The following is a 27,715-nucleotide window of genomic DNA, read 5'->3' on the forward strand; positions in this document are numbered from 1 at the left end:
CACGGTCAAACAGAGATGCCTACAAGGAGAGGCACCTCGTCAAACAGAGATGCCTCACGGTCAAACAGAGATGCCTACAAGGAGAGGCACCTCGTACTCACGGTCAAACAGAGATGCCTACAAGATGAGAGGCACCTCGTACTCACGGTCAAACAGAGATGCCTACAAGGAGAGGCACCTCGTACTCACGGTCAAACAGAGATGCCTACAAGGAGAGGCACCTCGTACTCACAGAGATCAAACAGAGATGCCTCAAACAAGGAGAGGCACCTCGTACTCACGGTCAAACAGAGATGCCTCCAAGGAGAGGCACCTCAAACAGATATGCCTACTCACGGTCAAACATGGAGTGGGGTCAGTGATGTTTTGTCTTTTAATTCCAGAGGTCCAGGGGTACTGGTTACGATTTTTATTTTTTTACATTTTTTATTTCACCTTTATTTAACCAGGTAGGCTAGTTGAGAACAAGTTCTCATTTGCAACTGCGACCTGGCCAAGATAAAGCATAGCAGTGTGAACAGACAACAACACAGAGTTACACATGGAGTAAACAATTAACAAGTCAATAACACAGTAGAAAAAAAAGAGTCTATATACATTGTGTGCATAATGAATTCCACCAAGTACCTGACAATCTGGTTGCCTCTGCAAGGAAGGCTGGGACTTTCCAACAAGACCAAGACCCAAAACATACCTCAAGATCCACACAGAAATGGTTCTGTGACAACAACATCAATATTCTGCCATGGTCATCTCAGTCGCCGGACCTCAATCCAATCAAAAACCTGTGTGCTGAGTTGAAGAGGGCAGTTGATAAGCACAAACCCAAGAATGTGAAGGATCTATAAAGGATCTGCATAGAGGAATGGTCCAAAATCCCTCCAAATGTGTTCCTGAACCTGGTCAAACATCACAGGAAAAGACTCCATGCTGTTGTCCTTGCCAGAGGTGGTGGCACTAAAGTACGAAATGAGGAGTGCCAATAATTATGAAACCTTGATTTTGGTGAAATTTATTTTGTATTAAATAATTGTATGATTTTGGTTGGTTCCATGGAAACATTAATGAAGTCCAGTATTTCTCACACGTTGGTATTTTGAGTTTCTCTCTCTAATTATATTGTTAATGCGTTGCCAGTCAGGGTGCCGGTCATTGGAGCCCACTGAATATACTGTATTCTATTTTTCTATTTTATATACTGTAACTTAAAAGTTGCAAGTTCGAACCCCCGAGCTGACAAGGTACAAATCTGTCGTTCTGCCCCTGAACAGGCAGTTAACCCACTGTTCCTAGGCCGTCATTGAAAATAAGAATTTGTTCTTAACTGACTTGCCTGGTTAAATAAAGGTAAAAAAATATATTTCTTAATTCCATTCTTTTACTTTTAGATTTGTGTGTATTGTTGTGAATTGTTAGATATTACTGCACTGTTGGAACTAGGAACACAAGCATTTCACTACACCCGCAATAACATCTGCTAATCATGTGACCAATAAAATGTGATTTGATATAAATGGAAGACTCATCACAATGATCGGAAATGCACTATGTGGCTATAGCTAGCTAACTCTCATTATCTGCTGTGGAAGGACCACCAGAGGGCAGGCTGGGCTCACGGATAGCAGCCCGACAAGGTAACCAGAGGGCAGGCTGGGCTCACGGATAGCAGCCCGACAAGGTAACCAGAGGGCAGGCTGGGCTCACGGATAGCAGCCCGACAAGGTAACCAGAGGGCAGGCTGGGCTCACGGATAGCAGCCCGACAAGGTAACCAGAGGGCAGGCTGGGCTCACGGATAGCAGCCCGACAAGGTAACCAGAGGGCAGGCTGGGCTCACGGATAGCAGCCCGACAAGGCATGGGACACAAGGTAACCAGAGGGCAGGCTGGGCTCACGGATAGCAGCCCAACAAGGTAACCAGAGGGCAGGCTGGGCTCACGGATAGTAGCCCAACAAGGCATGGGAGACAAGGCAACCAGAGGCAATTAACTACAGCTGACGGTACTAATGACATACTCTCCTTCCCCTATAAGAGAAAGAATGGAACCAGTAGAGAGGGGAGGGGAAAACTATCTCAGGAAGATGGCCACCGAGACAGAGGAGCTATCCAGGAAGAACCACTAAGAATGGCCACCGAGACAGAGGAGTTATCCAGGAAGAACCACTAAGAATGGCCACCGAGACAGAGGAGTTATCCAGGAAGAACCACTAAGAATGGCCACCGAGAGGAGCTATCCATGAAGAACCACTAAGAATGGCCACCGAGACAGAGGAGCTATCCAGGAAGAACCACTAAGAATGGCCACCGAGACAGAGGAGCTATCCAGGAAGAACCACTAAGAATGGCCACCGAGACAGAGGAGCGATCCAGGAAGAACCACTAAGAATGGCCACCGAGACAGTGTTGTAGTTTAAAGATAATCCATTGTGTTCCTGTTTCCTCTGGAAGAATGTTTTTTCCTTGGGAGATTTTCATTGATTAGTTGAGCTGTCCAGGTTGACCAAATGCCCTCAATAGAGAACTGAGTTAAATCCAGGAAGAACCACTAAGAATTCCACCTTTCCTCTTTAGAGACAGAATGAGCTATCCAGGAAGAACCACTAAGAATGGCCATTATTGACAGAGGAGCTATCATTTCAGGAAGAACCACTAAGAATGGCCGAGACAGAGGAGCTATCCAGGAAGAACCACTCAAAGAATGGCCATAGAAGACAGAATGACATCTTGAAGAACCATTAAGAATGGCTAAATGTAGTGATAGATGGGCTTTTGAAGAACCACTTAAGAATGGCCAAAATATAGCTAATCCAGGAAGTGTCACTAAGAATGGGGAGACAGAGGAGTTATCCAGGAAGAACCACTAAGAATGGCCATCAGACAGAGGAGTTATCCAGGAAGAAACTAAGAATGGCCAACAAGACAGAAGGAGCTATCCAGGAAGAACCATTAAGAATGGCCACCGAGACAGAGCAAAGCTATCCAGGAAGAACCACTAAAATGGCCATATAGACAGAGGAGCTATCCATGAAGAACCACTAAGAATGGCCACCGAGACAGAGGAGCGCTCCATGAAGAACCACTAAGAATGGCCACCGAGACAGAGGAGCGATCCAGGAAGAACCACTAAGAATGGCCACCGAGACAGAGGAGCTATCCATGAAGAACCACTAAGAATGGCCAATGAGACAGATTAGCTATTCCAGGAAGAACCACTAAGAATGGCCACCGAGACAGAGGAGCGATCCATGAAGAACCATAAGAATGGCCACCGAGACAGAGGAGCTATCCAGGAAGAACCACTAAGAATGGCCACCGAGACAGAGGAGCTATCCAGGAAGAACCACTAAGAATGGCCACCGAGACAGAGGAGCGATCCAGGAAGAACCACTAAGAATGGCCACCGAGACAGAGGAGCTATCCATGAAGAACCACTAAGAATGGCCACCGAGACAGAGGAGCTATCCATGAAGAACCACTAAGAATGGCCACCGAGACAGAGGAGCTATCCAGGAAGAACCACTAAGAATGGCCACCGAGACAGAGGAGCTATCCAGGAAGAACCACTAAGAATGGCCACCGAGACAGAGGAGCTATCCAGGAAGAACCACTAAGAATGGCCACCGAGACAGAGGAGCTATCCATGAAGAACCACTAAGAATGGCCACCGAGACAGAGGAGCGATCCATGAAGAACCACTAAGAATGGCCACCGAGACAGAGGAGCTATCCAGGAAGAACCACTAAGAATGGCCACTGGAGACAGAGGAGCGATCCAGGAAGAACCACTAAGAATGGCCACCGAGACAGAGGAGCTATCCATGAAGAACCACTAAGAATGGCCACCGAGACAGAGGAGCGATCCATGAAGAACCACTAAGACGGTGACAATCCCGTGACTTGTGTTGTAGTTTAAAGATAATCCTATTGTGTTCCTGTTTCCTCTGGAGATGTATGTTTTTTTCCTTGGGAGATTTTCATTGATTATGTTGGAGTGTTTGTGTTGACCAAATGCCCTCAATAGAGAACTGTGTTAAATCCAGAAAAGCTCCTCCTGACTCGTTTATTCCACCTTTCCTCTTTAGAGAGACGCCCAATGACTTGGTCCGCTCACACTACTGCATATGGGTCATCATTATTGACTTACACGTTTATTTCTTCAGATATACAAGTGTCTAATGGCTTCATTTCTGATAGAGAGAAATGACTCATACAAGCCGTGTCTGTAGCTTGTGTTCCTTGCAGTTGGCCACTGGCCTATTCATTTAGCCCTCAAATGATGTCTTTTTCTGGCCATAGAATGCAAGAATGACATCTTCACCAACATTTAGAAATGACAGCTAAATGTAGTGATAGATGGGTTTTGGGGGGGGCTTCAGGCTTATTTAATGAAGCCTAAAATATAATAATTATTAAGTGTCACAGTTTTTGGGGGAGACCTTTGCCCGTCACCTTAACAGTTTACAACTGATTTTCTCCTCATCATAACAGCCATAGGGGGTTAAATAGCATTGGATCAATTGAAAATGGGGAGAATCTGAGCTTTGCAACAATGCCAGAATGATTGCTGTACTCTAATATTAAATAACTGGCATTATTTATGACCAATTATTTTAAAATAGCAAATGCTCATCAAAGCTAAAATGGCCAATATAAATATAAACATTGTTTCTATACAGAATAAAGGTCATGGACACTTTAGAAGAGCCCTGCCTGCACATCAGTTCAGAAGACAGTGACCGCCGGGAGCTGTGTGTTGGAACGGCAGGACTATAAACTCACGTAGCCTATGCATGTGAAGGACATTCATTCTGCCAATGAGAGGATTGCATTAAATATTCTGCAAAAGCATGCATGCTTCTGATTGGCCAAAACAGATCAGAAGGAGGGTCATGTCAAATGGAATGTCCATTAGTCTGTGTGTGTGTGTGTGTGTAGTACTGTGTGTGTGTGTGTAGTACTGTGTGTGTGTGTGTGTAGTACTGTGTGTGTGTGTGTAGTACTGTGTGTGTGTGTGTGTGTGTGTGTGTGTGTGTGTGTAGTACTGTGTGTGTGTGTGTGTGTAGTACTGTGTGTGTGTAGTACTGTGTGTGTGTGTGTAGTACTGTGTGTGTGTGTGTGTGTAGTACTGTGTGTGTGTGTGTGTAGTACTGTGTGTGTGTGTGTGTGTGTGTGTGTAGTACTGTGTGTGTGTGTGTGTGTGTGTGTGTGTGTGTAGTACTGTGTGTGTGTGTGTGTGTGTGTGTGTGTGTGTAGTACTGTGTGTATGTGTGTGTGTGTATTACTGTGTGTAGTACTGTGTGTGTGTAGTACTGTGTGTATGTGTGTGTGTGTATTACTGTGTGTAGTACTGTGTGTGTGTAGTACCATGCTGTGTGTGTGTGTGTGTGTGTAGTACTGTGTGTGTGAGTCTGTCCATACCTGTGGTGGTCTGTGGTTCCTCCTGGCCTGATGGAACTGGGCCAGCAGCATCTCTGATCATGGAGATCCATCCTCTGCTGTCTCTGGATGTCCAGAGTAGCCCCCATACCCACTATGGGGGTTCATTGGGGGCGGGGGCCCGGAGAACAGGGGCTCCAGGATTAAGGCCCCCACCACGGGACAGCCACCTACATAGAGCAGCCGCTGCACCCTCAGAGCGTTTCCTGGTACAGTACATCTTCCCAGAGACCTGAGGGGAACACGCGCTGTGTGGTTCAGACGTGTGGATTTACAACTTCTGAAGAAGCAGCTGCGGTTGAGATAAAGGGGTTGGGTAATGCTGGTTGCTATGCAACAGGGTCAGTGTGGTGGGAACTCACCAGTCCACTGAGAGCAACTGAGCCACATGAACGGACTGGAGGTCAGGAGCTGAAACACAACACAGAGACATATTAACCACTGACCCCCACCATGCTGAACACTATGTAACTCTACATATTAACCCCCACCATGCTGAACACTATGTAACTCTACATATTAACCCCCACCATGCTGAACACTATGTAACTCTACATATTAACCCCCACCATGCTGAACACTATGTAACTCTACATATTAACCCCCACCATGCTGAACACTATGTAACTCTACATATTGACCCCCACCATGCTGCACATGTAACTCTACATATTAACCCCCACCATGCTGAACACTATGTAACTCTACATATTAACCCCCACCATGCTGAACACTATGTAACTCTACATATTAACCCCCACCATGCTGAACACTATGTAACTCTACATATTAACCCCCACCATGCTGAACACTATGTAACTCTACATATTGACCCCCACCATGCTGCACTACTAACTCTACATATTAACCCCCACCATGCTGAACACTATGCAACTCTACATATTAACCCCCACCATGCTGAACACTATGTAACTCTACATATTAACCCCCACCATGCTGAACACTATGTAACTCTACATATTAACCCCCACCATGCTGAACACTATGTAACTCTACATATTAACCACTGACCCCCACCATGCTGAACACTATGTAACTCTACATATCAACCACTGACCCCCACCATGCTGAACACTATGTAACTCTACATATCAACCACTGACCCCCACCATGCTGAACACTATGTAACGCTACATATTGACTCCCACCATGCTGAACACTATGTAACTCTACATATTAACCCCTCCCATGCTGAACACTATGTAACTCTACATATTAACCACTGACCCCCACCATGCTGAACACTATGTAACTACATACCTGCAGGCCTACAATGTAAACCAGGGACTTGTTAGTTATGGAGATCTGACCAAGGAGTTGAGTGACTGGAACCTTGGGGATGGAGGAGTAGAAAGGTACAAACAGGCTGAACACTGGGCCTAGCCTGGAGGAGAGGTGAGGAGGAGAGAGGAGAGGGGGAAGGAGAGAGGTGAGGAGGAGAGAGGAGAGGGAAGGAGAGAGGGGAGGTGAGGAGGAGAGGAGAGAGGGGAGGTGAGGAGGAGAGAGGAGAGGAGGAGAGAGGAGAGGGGAGGTGAGGAGGAGAGAGGAGAGAGGAGAGGGGGAGGTGAGGAGGAGAGAGGAGAGGAGGTGAGAAGGAGAGAGGTGAGGAGGTGAGAAGGAGAGAGAGAGGGGAGGTGAGGAGGAGAGAGGAGAGGAGGTGAGGAGGTGAGAAGGAGAGGAGAGGTGAGGAGGGAGAGGAGAGGAGAGGGGAGAGGTGAGGAGGAGAGAGGAGAGGAGAGGGGAGAGGTGAGGAGGAGAGAGGAGAGGGAAGGGGAGGTGAGGAGGAGAGGGGAGGAGAGAGGAGAGGGAAGGAGAGAGGGGAGGTGAGGAGGAGAGAGGGGGGAGGTGAGGAGGAGAGAGGAAGGAGAGAGGAGAGGGAAGGAGAGAGGGGAAGGAGAGAGGAGAGCGAGGGAAGGAGAGAGGGGAGGTGAGGAGGAGAGGGGAAGGAGAGAGGGGGAGGTGAGGAGGAGAGAGGGGAGGGGGAAGGAGAGAGGGGAGGGGGAAGGAGAGAGGGGAGGTGAGGAAGAGAGAGGGGATGGGGAAGGAGAGGAAAGGAGAAGATGGTTAAAACAATGTTCTGTTCACAAACACCAAACCTCTGAGCAGATCTACAGTAAAGTATATTTCTATTAGAGGAAGTAAGAGTGAATCATTATAGACCAGCAGCTAACCTCAGAGCCCTGCCATTACAGTCACTCACAGCAGGACACCCACACACACACACAGTCACCCACACACACACCAGGACACGCACAGTCACCCACACACACACCAGGACACGCACAGTCACCCACACACACACCAGGACACGCACAGTCACCCACACACACACCAGGACACGCACAGTCACACACACACACACACCAGGACATGCACAGTCACACACACACACACACCAGGACACGCACAGTCACACACACAGTCACCCACACACACACCAGGACACGCACAGTCACCCACACACACACCAGGACACGCACAGTCACACACACAGTCACCCACACACACACCAGGACACGCACAGTCACACACACAGTCACCCACACACACACCAGGACACGCACAGTCACACACACACACACACCAAGACATGCACAGTCACACACACAGTCACCCACACACACACCAGGACACGCACAGTCACACACACACACACACCAAGACATGCACAGTCACACACACACACACCAGGACACGCACAGTCACACACACAGTCACCCACACACACACCAGGACACGCACAGTCACCCACACACACACCAGGACACGCACAGTCACCCACACACACACCAGGACACGCACAGTAACCCACACCAGGACACGCACAGTCACCCACACACACACCAGGACACGCACAGTCACACACACAGTCACCCCACACACACACCAGGACACGCACAGTCACCCACACACACACACCAGGACACGCACAGTCACCCACACACACACCAGGACACGCACAGTCACCCACACACACACCAGGACACGCACAGTCACCCACACACACACCAGGACACGCACAGTCACACACACACACACCAGGACACGCACAGTCACACACACACACACCAGGACACGCACAGTAACCCACACCAGGACACGCACAGTCACCCACACACACACACGAGGACACGCACAGTCACACACACAGTCACACACACAGCAGGACACGCACAGTCACCACACACACACCAGGACACGCACAGTCACACACACAGTCACCCCACACACACACCAGGACACGCACAGTCACCCACACACACACCAGGACACGCACAGTCACCCACACACACACCAGGACACGCACAGTCACACACACACACACCAGGACACGCACAGTCACCCACACACACACCAGGACACGCACAGTAACCCACACCAGGACACGCACAGTCACCCACACACACACCAGGACACGCACAGTCACACACACAGTCACCCACACACACACCAGGACACGCACAGTCACACACACACACACACCAAGACATGCACAGTCACACACACACACACCAGGACACACAGTCACACACACAGTCACCCACACACACACCAGGACACGCACAGTCACCCACACACACACCAGGACACGCACAGTCACCCACACACACACCAGGACACGCACAGTAACCCACACCAGGACACGCACAGTCACCCACACACACACCAGGACACGCACAGTCACACACACAGTCACCCCACACACACACCAGGACACGCACAGTCACCCACACACACACCAGGACACGCACAGTCACCCACACACACACCAGGACACGCACAGTAACCCACACACACACCAGGACACGCACAGTCACCCACACAGACACCAGGACACGCACAGTCACCCACACACACACCAGGACACGCACAGTCACCCACACAGACACCAGGACACGCACAGTCACACACACAGGCACCCCCACACACACGAGGACACGCAGTCACCCACACACGAGGACACGCACTGTCACACACACAGTCACCCACACACACACGAGGACACGCACAGTCACCCCACACACACAAGGACATGCACAGTCACCCACCCACACACACACGAGGACACGCACAGTCACCCCACACACACGCGCAGTCACACACACAGTCACACACACACACACACAGGAGGACACGCACGGTCGCCCACACACACACGAGGACACGCACAGTCACCCACACACACGCGCAGTCACACACACACACACACACACGAGGACACGCACGGTCGCCCACACACACACACACACGGACACGCAGTCACCCACACATACGGACATGCACAGTCACCCACACACACAGAATGGAGATGAGCATCACAGGATGAGCCATATCTGATATGTCCATGCTTGACGCACTCACACACACCACTACTAGTAATAGTGAGAGCCTGAGGGTATGAATACAGTTCGTATTAAAAGTAGAGAGTAGATTCATTTTTTATGAACTCCACATGAAGGATCAGAATGAGGTACATGACAGCAGCCCAGAGAGGTCATGAGAGGGTCATTAGTAGTGATGGGAGGAAACAGATCCATATCTAGTTGGCTGTAGCTGCACCAAAACTACAGTAGGCTTCCTTCATAGCGTATTCTCCATCTTTTTAAATAGGGAGACAGTGTTTTCATCTCTCAATGTCAAAAATCACAGTATCGAATTGCAGTACATATAGAAACACAATACATATTTTAAATCGACACCTAAGTATGATGGTGATACCACACCACGAGGCCCCCCGGTAATATCACACCACGAGGCCCCCGGTAATATCACACCACGAGGCCCCCGGTAATATCACACCACGAGGCCCCCGGTAATATCACACCACGAGGCCCCCGGTAATATCACACCACGAGGCCCCCGGTAATATCACACCACGAGGCCCCCCGGTAATATCACACCACGAGGCCCCCCGGTAATATCACACCACGAGGCCCCCGGTAATATCACACCACGAGGCCCCCGGTAATATCACACCACGAGGCCCCGGTAATATCACACCACGAGGCCCCCGGTAATATCACACCACGATAATATCACACCACGAGGCCCCCGGTAATATCACACCACGAGGCCCCCGGTAATATCACACCACGAGGCCCCCGGTAATATCACACCACGAGGCCCCCGGTAATATCACACCACGAGGCCCCCGGTAATATCACACCACGAGGCCCCCGGTAATATCACACCACGAGGCCCCGGTAATATCACACCACGAGGCCCCCGGTAATATCACACCACGAGGCCCCTGGTAATACCACACCACGAGGCCCCTGGTAATATCACACCACGAGGCCCCTGGTAATATCACACCACGAGGCCCCTGGTAATATCACACCACGAGGCCCCTGGTAATATCACACCACGAGGCCCCTGGTAATATCACACCACGAGGCCCCCGGTAATATCACACCACGAGGCCCCCGGTAATATCACACCACGAGGCCCCCGGTAATATCACACCACGAGGCCCCCGGTAATATCACACCACGAGGCCCCCGGTAATATCACACCACGAGGCCCCCGGTAATATCACACCACGAGGCCCCCCGGTAATATCACACCACGAGGCCCCTGGTAATATCACACCACGAGGCCCCTGGTAATATCACACCACGAGGCCCCCGGTAATATCACACCACGAGGCCCCGGTAATACCACACCACGAGGCCCCTGGTAATATCACACCACGAGGCCTCTGGTAATATCACACCACGAGGCCTCTGGTAATAATCACACCACGAGGCCTCTGGTAATATCACACCACGAGGCCCCCGGTAATATCACACCACGAGGGCCCCCGGTAATATCACACCACGAGGCCCCTGGTAATATCACACCACGAGGCCCCTGGTAATATCACACCACGAGGCCCCTGGTAATATCACACCACGAGGCCCCTGGTAATACCACACCACGAGGCCCCTGGTAATATCACACCACGAGGCCTCTGGTAATAATCACACCACGAGGCCTCTGGTAATAATCACACCACGAGGCCTCTGGTAATATCACACCACGAGGCCCCCGGTAATATCACACCACGAGGCCTCTGGTAATACCACACCACGAGGCCTCTGGTAATATCACACCACGAGGCCTCTGGTAATAATCACACCACGAGGCCTCTGGTAATATCACACCACGAGGCCCTGGTAATATCACACCACGAGGCCTCTGGTAATATCACACCACGAGGCCCCTGGTAATATCACACCACGAGGCCCCTGGTAATACCACACCACGAGGCCCCCGGTAATATCACACCACGAGGCCCCCGGTAATACCACACCACGAGGCCCCTGGTAATATCACACCACGAGGCCCTGGTAATATCACACCACGAGGCCTCTGGTAATATCACACCACGAGGCCCCTGGTAATATCACACCACGAGGCCCCTGGTAATATCACACCACGAGGCCCCCGGTAATATCACACCACGAGGCCCCCGGTAATATCACACCACGAGGCCCCGGTAATATCACACCACGAGGCCCCTGGTAATATCACACCACGAGGCCCCCGGTAATATCACACCACGAGGCCCCCGGTAATATCACACCACGAGGGCCCCTGGTAATATCACACCACGAGGCCCCTGGTAATATCACACCACGAGGCCCCTGGTAATATCACACCACGAGGCCCCTGGTAATATCACACCACGAGGCCCCTGGTAATACCACACCACGAGGCCCCTGGTAATACCACACCACGAGGCCCCTGGTAATACCACACCACGAGGCCCCTGGTAATACCACACCACGAGGCCTCTGGTAATACCACACCACGAGGCCCCTGGTAATACCACACCACGAGGCCCCTGGTAATACCACACCACGAGGCCCCTGGTAATACCACACCACGAGGCCTCTGGTAATTCCCTTGTCACGATTGGGTCAATATACTTCTTCCTCTTTACTCTACTTTCTACTCTGTTCACATGAAGAACAGCTGCCATTCAGCCTGTTTGTGCCTCCATATCATCTGGAGTGCTTGATATCCTTACAAACATGAATACACATGCTGAAAAGTATTCATCCTGTTGATCAAATAAATTCATATTTACACATTTCGAAGAGACGCTTGCACCCACACACACGCACTCAGAATAAATGTAGGAGGGGTTGCTTGCGGTGCAGGAAATGATAAGTGTGTGTCTGGGTATTGGCTGTGGCAGAAGCTGCACACTTCTGCCTAGTCGGCCGTAGTTGACGCAACAGAGAAATATATCTAATACTTGTTGAGTTTCATTCTCTGGCTGACCTGACACATGGCTCTGGAGTCACACAGGGGACCAACGTCCCTCCTGAAACACCACTGACGACTGAGAATTAAGAGCACTTCCATCTGGTGAGTACAGTATCATTCAGTATGTGGTTTACACAGGTATAACTAACATTGAGTGGCTGCTGCCAACACACTGACTCAACTCCAGCCACTTTAATAATGGGAATTGATGGGAAATGATGTAAATATATCACTAGCCACTTTAAACAATGCTACCTTATATAATGTTACTTACCCTACATTATTCATCTCATATGCATACGTAGATACTGTACTCTATATCATCGACTGCATCCTTATGTAATACATGTATCACTAGCCACTTTAACTATGCCACTTTGTTTACATACTCATCTCATATGTATATACTGCACTCAATACCATCTACTGTATCTTGCCTATGCCGCTCTGTACCATCACTCATTCATATATCTTTATGTACATATTCTTTATCCCCTTACACTTGTGTCTATAAGGTAGTAGTTTTGGAATTGTTAGTTAGATTACTTGTTGGTTATTACTGCATTGTCGGAACTAGAAGCACAAGCATTTCGCTACACTCGCATTAACATCTGCTACCCATGTGTATGTGACAAATACATTAGATTTGATTTGTATCATACAGTATGTGGTTTAGACAGGTATGGTACAGTATACTACCAATGGTGTAACATACTTAAGTAAAAATACATTAAAGTACTACTTCAGTAGTTTTTTGTAGAATCTGTACTTCAATTTTTATATTTTTGACAATTTTACTTTTACATCACTACATTCCTAAAGAAAATATTGTACTTTTTACTCCATACATTTTCAATGCTTAGCAGGACTGGAAAATTGTCAAATTCATGCACTTTCAAGAGCACACGTGGTCATCCCTCCTGCCTCTGGCCTGGAGGACTCACTAAACAAGTGATTTATACTTTCACTTTTGACACAAGTATATTTTAGCAATTACATTTACTTTTTACACTTAAATATATTTACAACCAAATACTTTTAGACTTTTACTCAAGAAGTATTTCACTGGCTGACTTTCACTTGAGTCACTTTCTATTAAAAATGTATCTATATTTTTACTAAAGTATGACAATTGGGTACTTTTTTCCACCACTGTATAATACAGTATGTAGTTTACACAGGTTTAAGCATAGATATTTTTAACAGGAAAGTGAATTTCCCCCACCAATTGTGGGTATATTTTGGGGTTGCAGTTACTGCATGCGTGCATAAGGGTTAGAGAGCAAATGATGCAAGACAAATGGAACATTGGTCTTTACTTTGTCCGTTGATTTTAAACTACTGCAGGTACCTTCACCCAAACCCTCACCTGCTGTGCTTCAGATTTACACTTCCTGTTACTCACCATCATGTCGTGGTCGGAGGGTGTGAACTCCACTCTGAACCTCGACTCCAACACCTCCTCCTCCCTGGTCTGCACCAACCTGTACGACCACCGCCCCGTCGCCCGCGTCCTCATGTCTCTCCACTACAGCCTGGTCTTCACGCTCGGCCTCCTAGGTAACGCCCTGGCACTGCACGTCATCAGACCCAACCTGGCCCAGATCAACTCTACCACGCTCTACTCTGCCAACCTGGCCGCCTCCGACGTCCTCTTCACTCTGGTCCTGCCGCTGAGGATAGCCTACTACGCCCTAGGTCAGTGATACTCCACCACTACTACGCCCTAGGTCAGTGATACTCCACTACTACTACTCCCTAGGTCAGTGATACTCCACTACTACTACACCCTAGGTCAGTGATACTCCACCACTACTACGCCCTAGGTCAGTGATACTCCACCACTACTACGCCCTAGGTCAGTGATACTCCACCACTACTACGCCCTAGGTCAGTGATACTCCACCACTACTACGCCCTAGGTCAGTGATACTCCACCACTACTACTATGCCCTAGGTCAGTGATACTCCACCACTACTACGCCCTAGGTCAGTGATACTCCACCACTACTACGCCCTAGGTCAGTGATACTCCACCACTACTACGTCCTAGGTCAGTGATACTCCACCACTACTCCGTCCTAGGTCAGTGATACTCCACCACTACTCCGTCCTAGGTCAGTGATACTCCACCACTACTCCGTCCTAGGTCAGTGATACTCCACCACTACTCCGTCCTAGGTCAGTGATACTCCACCACTACTCCGTCCTAGGTCAGTGATACTCCACCACTACTCCGTCCTAGGTCAGTGATACTCCACCACTACTCCGTCCTAGGTCAGTGATACTCCACCACTACTCCGTCCTAGGTCAGTGTCTAGTACGCCCTAGGTCAGTGATACTCCACCACTACTCCGTCCTAGGTCAGTGATACTCCACCACTACTCCGTCCTAGGTCAGTGATACTCCACCACTACTCCGTCCTAGGTCAGTGATACTCCACCACTACTCCGTCCTAGGTCAGTGATACTCCACCACTACTCCGTCCTAGGTCAGTGATACTCCACCACTACCAGGTCAGTGATACTCCACCACTCCGTCCTAGGTCAGTGATACTCCACCACTACTCCGTCCTAGGTCAGTGATACTCCACCACTACTCCGCCCTAGGTCAGTGTCCTAGGTCAGTGATACTCCACCACTACTCCGTCCTAGGTCAGTGATACTCCACCACTACACCCCTAGGTCAGTGATACTCCACCACTACTCCTAGGTCAGTGATACTCCACCATACTACGCCCCACCACTACTACGTCCTAGGTCAGTGATACTCCACCACTACTACGTCCTAGGTCAGTGATACTCCACCACCACCCTAGGTCTGATACTCCACCACTACCGTCCTAGGTCAGTGATACTCCACCACTACACGTCCTAGGTCAGTGATACTCCACCACTACTACGCCCGTCCCTAGGTCAGTGATACTCCACCACTACTCCGTCCTAGGTCAGTGGTACTCCACCACCTAGGTCAGTGATACTCCACCACTACTCCGTCCTAGGTCAGTGATACTCCACCACTACTCCGTCCTAGGTCAGTGATACTCCACCACTACTAGGTCGTCCCTAGGTCAGTGATACTCCACCACTACTCCCTAGGTCAGTGATACTCCACCCACCACTACCACTACGTCCTAGGTCAGTGATACTCCACCACTACTCCGTCCTAGGTCAGTGATACTCCACCACTACTCCGTCCTAGGTCAGTGATACTCCACCCACCACTACTCCACCACCGTCCTAGGTCAGTGATACTCCACCACTACTCCTCCTAGGTCAGTGATACTCCCACTACTACTACGCCCTAGGTCAGTGATACTCCCACTACTACTACGCCCTAGGTCAGTGATACTCCCACTACTACTACGCCCTAGGTCAGTGATACTCCACCACTACTACGCCCTAGGTCAGTGATACTCCACCACTACTCCCTAGGTCAGTGATACTCCACCACTACACCCTAGGTCAGTGATACTCCACCACTAAACCCTAGGTCAGTGATACTCCACCACTACTCCCTAGGTCAGTGATACTCCACCACTACTCCCTAGGTCAGTGATACTCCACCACTACTCCCTAGGTCAGTGATACTCCACCACTACTCCCTAGGTCAGTGATACTCCACCACTACTCCCTAGGTCAGTGATACTCCACCACTACTCCCTAGGTCAGTGATACTCCACCACTACTCCCTAGGTCAGTGATACTCCACCACTACGACGTCCCTAGGTCAGTGATACTCCACCACTACTCCCTAGGTCAGTGATACTCCACCACTACTCCCTAGGTTAGTGATACTCCACCACTACTCCCTAGGTTAGTGATACTCCACCACTACTCCCTAGGTCAGTGATACTCCACCACTACTCCCTAGGTCAGTGATACTCCACCACTACTCCCTAGGTCAGTGATACTCCACCACTACTCCCTAGGTCAGTGATACTCCACCACTACTCCCTAGGTCAGTGATACTCCACCACTACTCCCTAGGTCGGTGAGTTTAGTTGTTTTGAAGTAGTTTAAAACAACTAAAAGCAGATTCTAGGTATGTAGAAATGATACAGTGCCTTCAGAAAGTGTTCACGCCCCTCGACTTCTTCCACATTTTGTTGTTACAGCCCGAATTAAAACACACACAATAACCCATAATGACAAAGTGAAAACATGTGTTGACATTTTGAACAAATTAACTCTTAGAAATATCTAATTTGCATAAGTATTCAAACCCCTGAGTCAATACTTTGTAGAAGCAACTTTGGCAGTGATTACAGCTGTGAGTCTTTCTGGGTAAATCTCTAAGAGCTTCGCACACCTGGATTGTACAATATTTGCACATTATTCTTTAAAAAAATATCTATTTTTTTAAACTGTCAAATTGACTGGCCATTGATCGACAGCCATTTTCAAGCCTTGCCATAGATTTTCAAGACAATTTAAGTTAAGTTAAAACTACGCCACTCAGGAACAATCAATGTCTTCTTGGTCCCCCGTGTCCCCCGTGTATATTTGGACTTGTGTTTTAGGTTATTGTCCTGCTGAAAGGTGAATTTGTCTCCCAGTGTCTGTTGGAAAGTAGACTGAACCATGTTTTCCTCTAGGATTTTGCATGTGCTTATAGCTGTATTCTGTTTCTTTTTATCCTAAAAAAAATGTCCCTTGTCATTGTCGCTGACAAGCACACCCATAACATGATGCAGCAACCACCATGCTTGAAAATATGAAGAGTGGTACTCCGTGATGTGTTGGATTTGCCCTAAACTTAACACTTTGTATTCAGAAAAGAAAGTTAGATTTTTGGCATTTTTTTTGCAGTATTACTTAAGTGCCTTGTTGCAAACAGGATGCATGTTTCGTAATACAGGCTTCCTTTTCACGCTGTCATTTAAGTTAGTGTTGTGGAGTAACTACAATGTTGTTGATCCATCCTTAGTTCTCATATCACACCCATTATACTCTGTAACTATTTTAAAGTCACCATTGGCATCATGATGAAATCCCTGAGCGGTTTCCTTCCTCTCCGGCAACTGAGCTAGGAAAGATGCCTGAATCTTTGTAGTGACTGGGTGTATTGATTCACCATGCAAAGTGTAATTAATAACTTCACCATGCTCAAAGGGATATTCAATTTCATTGAAAAAATCTTCCCTGGTCTTTGTGGTTGAATCTGTGCTTGAAATGTATTACTCGATTGAGGGAGTGGGGTACAGAGATGGGGTAGTCATTCAGAGATGGGGTAGTCATTCAGAGATGGGGTAGTCATTCAGAGATGGGGTAGTCATTCAGAGATGATGTTAACCACTATTATTGAACATGGAATGAGTCCATGCAACTTATTATGTGACTTGTTAAGCACTTTTTTACTCCATTACTTATTTAGGCTTGCCTTAAACAAAGGGGTTGATTACTTATTGACTCAAGACATTTCAAGCTTTTAATTTTGTAATTTCCAAAAATGTCTAAATTAAATTCCACAGTGACACAAAATGTAATCCTTATTTAATTCAGGCTGTAACACAATAGCATGTGGGGAAAGTAAAGAGGTGTGAACAGTAGTGTAGGTTACACAGGTATGATAGTCTAATAGAGTAGTGTAGTCTACACAGGTATGTTAGTCTAATACAGTAGTGTAGTCTACACAGGTATGATAGTCTAATAGAGTAGTGTAGTCTACACAGGTATGTTAGTCTAATACAGTAGTGTAGTCTACACAGGTATGTTAGTCTAATACAGTATGTAGTCTACACAGGTATGTTAGTCTAATACAGTATGTAGTCTACACAGGTATGTTAGTCTAATACAGTATGTAGTCTACACAGGTATGTTAGTCTAATACAGTATGTAGTCTACACAGGTATGTTAGTCTAATACAGTATGTAGTCTACACAGGTATGTTAGTCTAATACAGTAGTGTAGTCTACACAGGTATGTTAGTCTAATACAGTAGTGTAGGTTACACAGGTATGTTAGTCTAATACAGTATGTAGTCTACACAGGTATGATAGTCTAATACAGTAGTGTAGTCTACACAGGTATGTTAGTCTAATACAGTATGTAGTCTACACAGGTATGTTAGTCTAATACAGTATGTAGTCTACACAGGTATGTTAGTCTAATACAGTATGTAGTCTACACAGGTATGTTAGTCTAATACCAGCGGTGTTAAGTACTTACTGTAAGTAAAAATACTTTAAAGTACTACTTAAGTCTGGTTTTTGTACCTGTACTTTACTATTTTTGACAACTTTTACTTCACCACATTCCAAAAGAAAATAATGTCGTTTTTACTCCATACATTTTCCCTGATACCTAAAAGTACTCGTTACATGTTGAATGCTTAGCAGGACAGGAAAATGGTCCAATTCACACATTTATCAAGATAACATCCCTGGTCCTCCCTACTGCCTCTGATCTGGTGGACTCTCTAAACAGAGAACATCCCTGGTCATCCCTACTGCCTCTGATCTGGTGGACTCTCTAAACAGAGAACATCCCTGGTCATCTCTACTGCCTCTGATCTGGTGGACTCTCTAAACAGAGAACATCCCTGGTCATCCCTACTGCCTCTGATCTGGTGGACTCTCTAAACAGAGAACATCCCTGGTCCTCCCTACTGCCTCTGATCTGGTGGACTCTCTAAACAGAGAACATCCCTGGTCATCTCTACTGCCTCTGATCTGGTGGACTCTCTAAACAGAGAACAACCCTGGTCCTCCCTACTGCCTCTGATCTGGTGGACTCTAAACAGAGAACATCCCTGGTCCTCCCTACTGCCTCTGATCTGGTGGACTCTCTAAACAGAGAACATCCCTGGTCATCCCTACTGCCTCTGATCTGGTGGACTAATTAAACAGAGAACATCCCTGGTCCTCCCTACTGCCTCTGATCTGGTGGACTCTCTAAACAGAGAACATCCCTGGTCCTCCCTACTGCCTCTGATCTGGTGGACTCTCTAAACAGAGAACATCCCTGGTCCTCCCTACTGCCTCTGATCTGGTGGACTCTCTAAACAGAGAACATCCCTGGTCATCTCTACTGCCTCTGATCTGGTGGACTCTCTAAACAGAGAACATCCCTGGTCATCCCTACTGCCTCTGATCTGGCAGACTCACTATACAGAGAACATCCCTGGTCATCTCTACTGCCTTTGATCTGGTGGACTCTCTAAACAGAGAACATCCCTGGTCCTCCCTACTGCCTCTGATCTGGTGGACTCTCTAAACAGAGAACATCCCTGGTCATCTCTACTGCCTCTGATCTGGCGGACTCTCTAAACAGAGAACATCCCTGGTCATCTCTACTGCCTCTGATCTGGTGGACTCTCTAAACAGAGAACATCCCTGGTCATCTCTACTGCCTCTGATCTGGTGGACTCTCTAAACACAAATGCTTTGTTTGTAAATGATGTCTGAGTGTTGGGAGTGTGTTCGTTGGCTTTCTGTAAATAAATCAAAAACAGGAAAATGATGTCGTCTGGTTTGCTTAATATAAGGAATTGAAATAATTTATACTTTTGATACTTAAAAGTACATTTAAAACCAAATACTGTTAGACTTTTACTCAAGTAGTATTTTACTGGGTGACTCACTTTTACTCAAGTAGTATTTTACCGGGTGACTCACTTTTACTCAAGTAGTATTTTACCGGGTGACTCACTTTTTCAGGTAGTATTTTCTGACTAAATAACTCAAACAGAAAATATTTTACTGGTTTGACTCACTTACTCAAGTAGTATTTTACTGGGTTGACTTTACTCAAGTAGTATTTTACTGGGTGACTCACTTTTACTCAAGTAGTATTTTACTGGGTGACTCACTTTTACTCAAGTAGTATTTTACCGGGTGACTCACTTTTACTCAAGTAGTATTTTACCGGGTGACTCACTTTTACTCAAGTAGTATGTTACCGGGTGACTCACTTACTCAAGTAGTATTTTACTGGGTGACTCACTTTTACTCAAGTAGTATTTTACTGGGTGACTCGCTTTTACTCAAGTAGTATTTTACTGGGTGACTCGCTTTTACTCAAGTAGTATTTTACTGAGTGACTCACTTTTACTCAAGTAGTATGTTACCGGGTGACTCACTTACTCAAGTAGTATTTTACCGGGTGACTTTCACTTTTACTCAAGTAGTATTTTACTGGGTGACTTTTACTCAAGTAGTATTTTACTGGGTGACTTTTACTCAAGTAGTATTTTACTGGGTGATTTTACTCAAGTAGTATTTTACCGGGTGATTTTACTCAAGTAGTATTTTACCGGGTGACTTTCACTTGAGTCATTTTCTATTAACGCATCTTTACATTTACACAAGTATGACGTTTGGGTACTTTTTCCACCACTGGGTGTGAATACTTTCCGAAGGCACAGTAGGTTTTTAAATGTAGGTGGAGAATATCCACACAGACACTTTTTCCTGAGAGACAGATCCCTGGCGTCTTGTTATGTTCCAGAAGTGGACTAACCTCTCTTGGTAATCTTTGAGTCTCCCTGCCTCTAGGTTTCCACTGGCCCCTGGGGGAGACCCTGTGTCGCGTCACCGCCCTTCTGTTCTACGTCAACACCTACGCAGGGGTCAATTTCATGACCTGCCTGGCCGTAGACCGCTTCGTAGCCGTGGTTCTCCCTCTACGTTACACCAGGCTCTGCCGGGCCCGGACCATCCGCTACGTCTGCGTAGGGGTGTGGGTTCTAGTCCTGGTCCAGACGTTACCCCTCCTCTCCGTGACCATGACCCGGGCCGAGCCGGACGGGACCACCACCTGCATGGAGTACCCCAACTTTGAGAACGGGGCCGTGGAGGGACTCCCCTACGTCCTCATTGGAGCCGTCGTCATGGGATACGGCGTCCCCGTTGCAACCATCCTGTGTTGCTACTTGGTGTTGCTTTGGAAGCTGCGGTTGGTGACGAGAAGTAGGGTCGGTGGGCGAGGTCAGAGGTCATTGAGGAGCCAGAAGGCGACGGGGGTGATAGCAGGGGTAGTGTTGGTGTTTGTAGTGTGTTTCAGTCCCTATCACATCAACATCCTGCAGTATATGATCCGAAAGCTGAGATACACACCAGACTGTACCGAGCTCCAGGCCTTTCAGGTAGTTGTCTCCACACCAGTGGAGGCTGGTGGGAGGAGCTATAGGAGGATGGGCTTATTGTAATGGCTGGAATGGAATAAATGGAACAGAGTCAAACATGTGTTTTCCATCTTTTTCATGTGTTCCATGAATTCCATTCATTACAACGAGCCCTTCCTCCTACAGCGCCTTCTACCAGCCTCCACTGACACACAAACATAGGCCTGTCTGTTAATATCATTGTATTTTTGTGTGTGTGTGTGTTGACCATGAGATTGTGTATTTAAGCGTGTGCGCAATGTCCATCTCCAATCCACGTGTGACCGACTCCTCCACTAACCCCTCTCTCCCTCCCCTTCAGATGTCTCTACACTTCACTGTGTGTCTCATGAACTTCAACTGCTGCCTGGACCCTTTTGTCTACTTCTTTGCCTGTAAGGGTTACAAGAGGAGGGTGATGAAGATGTTGAGGGTTCAGGTCAGCGCCTCTTTCTCCAGCGTGGTCCGAACCGGGGAGGACACCCCCTTCAAACGGGGGGGGACCCGGGACAGGAGGAGCAGGCTGGGTAGCCACACAGCTTGTCCTGTTGCTTTAGATGACGTTACCAAGACCATTCCTGAGCCGGAGACCGAGACAGGAGCCACATCCAACCAACTACCCCTGAGACAGGAGTCACATCCAACCAACTACCCCTGAGACAGGAGCCACATCCAACCAACTACCCCTGAGACAGGAGCCACATCCAACCAACTACCCCTGAGACAGGAGCCACATCCAACCAACTACCCCTGAGACAGGAGCCACATCCAACCAACTACCCCTGAGACAGGAGCCACATCCAACCAACTACCCCTGAGACAGGAGCCACATCCAACCAACTACCCCTGAGACAGGAGCCACATCCAACCAACTACCCCTGAGACAGGAGCCACATCCAACCAACTACCCCTGAGACAGGAGCCACATCCAACCAACTACCCCTGAGACAGGAGCCACATCCAACCAACTACCCCTGAGACAGGAGCCACATCCAACCAACTACCCCTGAGACAGGAGCCACATCCAACCAACTACCCCTGAGACAGGAGCCACATCCAACCAACTACCCCTGAGACAGGAGCCACATCCAACCAACTACCCCTGAGACAGGAGCCACATCCAACCAACTACCCCTGAGACAGGAGCCACATCCAACCAACTACCCCTGAGACAGGAGCCACATCCAACCAACTACCCCTGAGACAGGAGCCACATCCAACCAACTACCCCTGAGACAGGAGCCACATCCAACCAACTACCCCTGAGACAGGAGCCACATCCAACCAACTACCCCTGAGACAGGAGCCACATCCAACCAACTACCACTGAGACAGGAGCCACATCCAACCAACTACCACTGAGACAGGAGCCACATCCAACCAACTACCCTGAGACAGGAGCCACATCCAACCAACTACCCCTGAGACAGGAGCCACATCCAACCAACTACCCCTGAGACAGGAGCCACATCCAACCAACTACCCCAGAGACAGGAGCCACAGATGACCACTACTAGGCCATAGAGACACAGAACCACAGTCTAGACCAACTACCCCTGAGACAGGAGCCACATCCAACCAACTACCCTGAGACAGAGCCACATCCAATTTTACTTTGAGACAGGAGCCACATCCAACCAACTACCCATGAGACAGGAGCCACATCCAACCAACTTGTGCCCTGAGACAGGAACCACATCCAACCAACTACCCCTGAGACAAAAAAACTACTGTCTTAGCCACATCCAACCAACTACATAGGATGAGACAGTGATGGTACTGAGGACCACATCCAGACCACATAGAGACAGGAGCCACATCCAACCAACTGACCCCTGAGACAGAGCCACATCCAGACCAACTACCCCTGAGACAGGAGCCACAGTTAACCAACTGGCCCTGAGACAGGAGTATCCAACCAACTACCCCTGAGACAGGATGCCACATCCAACCAACTACCCATGAGATAGAGCCACAGTCCAACCTACTACCCCATAGAGAGATGTAGGAGCCACAGTAACACTTATACTGAGACAGGAACCACATCCGGCTGAGTAGCCCCAGAGCCTGTCCTGGTCCTTGAGATGACCCCTACTAGGCCATAGAGACACAGAACCACTAGTCTAGACACACTTATTTGTCCTGTGTTGTATTCATACCAAACAGAAGAAAAAGGCACTGAAACAGAAAGGGACCACCTGAACTTGTCCAATAAGAAATGCTTGTTTTCATTTTACTTCCTTGCTCACTCTGCTATTTCAAAACGAATGTGAAAAAGATGGAAATCAAGGTCCCATAAACACAAGAAAACAGCAGTGCCTTTACAAGGTTCCAGAACTAAAAGGGCCTCCCACAGAACAGGATGCTGTATGCAGAGATACAATCCTACCTTTACAAGGTTCCAGAACTAAAAGGGCCTCCTACAGAACAGGATGCTGTATGCAGAGATACAATCCTACCTTTACAAGGTTCCAGAACTAAAAGGGCCTCCTACAGAACAGGATGCTGTATGCAGAGATACAATCCTACCTTTACAAGGTTCCAGGACTAAAAGGGCCTCCCACAGAACAGGATGCTGTATGCAGAGATACAATCCTACCTTTACAAGGTTCCAGGACTAAAAGGGCCTCCTACAGAACAGGATGCTGTATGCAGAGATACAATCCTACCTTTACAAGGTTCCAGAACTCCCACAGAACAGGATGCTGTATGCAGAGGGCAAGGTTCCAGGACCTACAGAACAGGATGCTGTATGCAGAGATACAATCCTACCTTTACAAGGTTCCAGGACTAAAAGGGCCTCCCACAGAACAGGATGCTGTATGCAGAGATACAATCCTACCTTTACAAGGTTCCAGGACTAAAAGGGCCTCCTAAAAGGGCCTCCCACAGAACAGGATGCTGTATGCAGAGATACAATCCTACCTTTACAAGGTTCCAGAACTAAAAGGGCCTCCCACAGAACAGGATGCTGTATGCAGAGATACAATCCTACCTTTACAAGGTTCCAGAACTAAAAGGGCCTCCTACAGAACAGGATGCTGTATGCAGAGATACAATCCTACCTCCACCTACTTTACAAGGTTCCAGAACTAAACCTGGTTTACAGAACAGGATGCCGTATGCAGAGATACAATCCTATCTTTACTGATTCACCTCGAACATTTCCGTCACATCGATCTTTGTAATAAAAAGTAAGTATTGGGAAGTGAAACTGTTTTAAACTGCTGTTTGAAGTGGAATTAAAACCCATTCTATTTCACTGTTACTGTTTTATTTCACCAAGGTCTTGCCTATCCCTAAGTTAGCCAGGTATGAAACTAAAAACACAGACAACTCACTTCCCTAAAAGAGAAACACAACACTTCTCTCTGAGGTAAAAGGTCAAGGAGTACCGGTACTTCCTAGTTTTTCAACATGTGCAGTGTGATGTTTTCATCTAGAACGTATAGGCCTACAGCTGGTTTGGAAGTAACTGCAGCACATCGAGCCCCTCGTTGATCTCACTGCTCTCTAGTGGTGTTAATACAACGCTACACCTTCAGTGAACAAGTGCACACACTTCAAGGAAAGGAGTCCATAGGAGCAAGGGATTGATTTAGGGATTGAGCTCAGGTGTCAAGGACATGTGTGCAGCCCAGTTAGAGGTCCCGCTCTGAAGGACAGGTGTAAAGGTAGAGGTACTCACAGTCCGGCAGGCAGCCCAGTTAGAGATCCCACTCTGAAGGACAGGTGTAAAGGTAGAGGTACTCACAGTCCGGCAGGCAGCCCAGTTAGAGGTCCCGCTCTGAAGGACAGGTGTAAAGGTAGAGGTACTCACAGTCCGGCAGGCAGCTCAGACACCTGGTAGTCAAACAGGTAGTGAAACGCTTCGGACAGCAGGAAGTCCACCAGTGCAGTGAGCACCCACGTCCCAAACAGGAAGGACTACAGGAAGAACCAGGATGTTACAGTTGAGCACAGGAAGAACCAGGATGTTACAGTTAGGACTATAGGAAGAACCAGGATGTTACAGTTAGGCCTACAGGAAGAACCAGGATGTTACAGTTAGGCCTACAGGAAGAACCAGGATGTTACAGTTAGGCCTACAGGAAGAACCAGGATGTTACAGTTAGGCCTACAGGAAGAACCAGGATGTTACAGTTAGGCCTACAGGAAGAACCAGGATGTTACAGTTAGGCCTACAGGAAGAACCAGGATGTTACAGTTAGGCCTACAAGAAGAACCAGGATGTTACAGTTAGGCCTACAGGAAGAACCAGGATGTTACAGTTAGGCCTACAGGAAGAACCAGGATGTTACAGTTAGGACTACAGGAAGAACCAGGATGTTACAGTTAGGACTACAGGAAGAACCAGGATGTTACAGTATGAAACAATGACATAACATAAAATCATATCATCATCATCATCATGATAATTTGATTAAACAACTGATAATCTGTGCAGCACGACTGCAATAAAGACCAGCTGGAACGCGCCCAGTGAGTTTAACATAGGTTTACAAGCTGAAATGAACTTACAGCAAATTTTCTGCTGCCGAACTGTCTCTCCAAGATGCGGAAGTTGTAGATGAGCAGACTGTTGCAGAAGGTGTCCTTTAGGTCCAGACAGATCAGTCTGCCACACACTAACCGCCATACCTTACAGAAGAGGAGTGAGGGTTGTTACACAGTACACACACCACAGAGTTTCTAAACCCAGAGGTGCAACATCACAAGACTTCCGGGAATGATTGAGAAACAGACTTGGCCGACCAGATTGTAAAATGTGTCCTTAGTTGTTAATTGTCTAGAAATCTAAATGCAAAACTGAGATTTGAGCCAATGTCTTAAGTAGCTGAAACTGTCATTACTACAACCTCGTGAAAGTGACAATCTGACATGTAATCATTTTAATCAAAAACAACTTTATATCGAAGGAGTGTCTTCGATTTGACAGTTTGCACATGCGCAATTCGGCGCGACGACCATTAAAAGCAGATGACGTGTTTCTGGGCATGAGTTTAGCTAGCCAAAGGTCGGCTACAAGCGTGATCGGGGATTTCTATTGGAGAAGCAGTTCCTGCCTATCTTCATACTGTACTGTCTTTGGCAAGATGATACACAGGAGGAGCTAGGAGAGGTTTACGACACTCTCTCTCTCTTTTCCGCTACCTGGTGCTGCAACGTGATGGCCTGCAGGCTGTAGGTGAACAGGTGATTGTACTGTGGCAGGAGGGTTAGCACGACAGTCAGACCACTGAGGACCAGGAGGAGACCTTTAGACAGGGGGGCCTTATCTGTGATGGGGAGGCAACCAACCAATCAATCACCTACCTGTAGGGCACAATCAATTTGATACTCTTATCAGAATTTACAGCAGAGTACTTGTTCCTGGTAACGTTAAATACTGTATGGAAAATGTGGGCGGGGACACCACATGCACCGCTCTGTCACTACAGTACTGAGCCAGCATTCAGCGTCGTTTATTAAATGAAACATCGAGCGGTATCATGCAATACTAGACATTATGACAAAAAAAATTGGTAAAGGCTCGAATCGTCGATTGTACGCGTAGAAACGACGATGTGACCCGTTCAAATACTTAAGATTCATCTAGAATGAATGACAGTGCAAAGCTGCGAGGACAGGACCGAGCGAAAACACTCGTACACGAATCAACTAGTCTGGTACTTACCGAGCCCTCGGGAACCGGTGGTCGTGAACATGATGGAAAACGAAAAAAATAAATATATAATGACTGTCTGTGTAAAGGCACTGCAAAATGAAGGTACAAACTTAGCTATAGTAGCTAAAAGTTAGAGAAAAAAAAAACATCATAGTGAGATAGAGGGGAAAGGGTATCGAGTACGGTGGTCGAGTTTGTCCAAAATTGTTCGAGATTGTTGTTTTTGACA

At 47.8% G+C, this 27,715-nt stretch overlaps 2 protein-coding genes and 2 long non-coding RNA genes across 10 annotated transcripts; 3 read left to right on the forward strand and 1 right to left on the reverse strand.

Annotated features, from left to right (window-relative positions):
* Positions 1-5,417: 5,417 nt before the first annotated feature.
* On the reverse strand, positions 5,418-27,683 carry LOC112240952 (ubiquitin-associated domain-containing protein 2; the record flags this gene model as incomplete). The annotated part of the gene is given in 11 exon segments (XM_042313770.1): positions 5,418-5,470; positions 5,473-5,540; positions 5,542-5,645; positions 5,647-5,667; positions 5,798-5,815; positions 5,817-5,846; positions 6,717-6,840; positions 25,639-25,745; positions 26,340-26,459; positions 26,973-27,097; positions 27,496-27,683. Coding segments are annotated over 11 exon segments (801 nt in total), but the record flags the coding sequence as incomplete, so codon positions are not given.
* Positions 12,090-24,507, forward strand: LOC112240950 (G-protein coupled receptor 183). Of its 6 annotated transcripts, XR_006081790.1 has the most exons (8): positions 12,090-12,815; positions 14,061-14,411; positions 21,211-21,800; positions 22,141-22,450; positions 23,556-23,575; positions 23,716-23,730; positions 23,860-24,146; positions 24,217-24,507. XR_006081790.1 is itself a non-coding variant. In XM_042313765.1 (7 exons), the coding sequence occupies exons 2-6, from the start codon at positions 14,123-14,125 to the stop codon at positions 23,719-23,721; spliced, it is 1,215 nt and encodes a 404-aa protein (XP_042169699.1). In that variant the 5' UTR covers positions 12,090-12,815; positions 14,061-14,122; the 3' UTR covers positions 23,722-23,730; positions 23,860-24,507. The 6 variants fall into 6 exon arrangements, 5 of the variants coding, with proteins under 5 accessions (XP_042169699.1, XP_042169702.1, XP_042169703.1 ...); XM_042313765.1 differs by having other exon boundaries at positions 23,860-24,507; XM_042313768.1 differs by lacking the exons at positions 23,556-23,575; positions 23,716-23,730; positions 23,860-24,146; positions 24,217-24,507 and adding exons at positions 23,516-23,533; positions 23,623-23,673 and having other exon boundaries at positions 12,091-12,815; positions 22,141-22,488.
* On the forward strand, positions 14,591-15,762 carry LOC121843902. 2 transcript variants are annotated; one of them, XR_006081792.1, is made up of 4 exons: positions 14,591-15,022; positions 15,077-15,204; positions 15,259-15,290; positions 15,683-15,762. It is a non-coding gene; the product is annotated as an uncharacterized LOC121843902 (long non-coding RNA). The 2 variants fall into 2 exon arrangements; XR_006081793.1 differs by lacking the exon at positions 15,683-15,762 and having other exon boundaries at positions 15,259-15,307.
* On the forward strand, positions 24,557-25,080 carry LOC112240953. The gene is made up of 2 exons (XR_006081791.1): positions 24,557-24,669; positions 24,753-25,080. It is a non-coding gene; the product is annotated as an uncharacterized LOC112240953 (long non-coding RNA).
* Positions 27,684-27,715: the final 32 nt, after the last annotated feature.

The sequence above is a fragment of the Oncorhynchus tshawytscha genome, unplaced genomic scaffold, assembly GCF_018296145.1.
Source record: "Oncorhynchus tshawytscha isolate Ot180627B unplaced genomic scaffold, Otsh_v2.0 Un_contig_13633_pilon_pilon, whole genome shotgun sequence".
NCBI classification, from domain to species: Eukaryota; Metazoa; Chordata; class Actinopteri; order Salmoniformes; family Salmonidae; genus Oncorhynchus; species Oncorhynchus tshawytscha.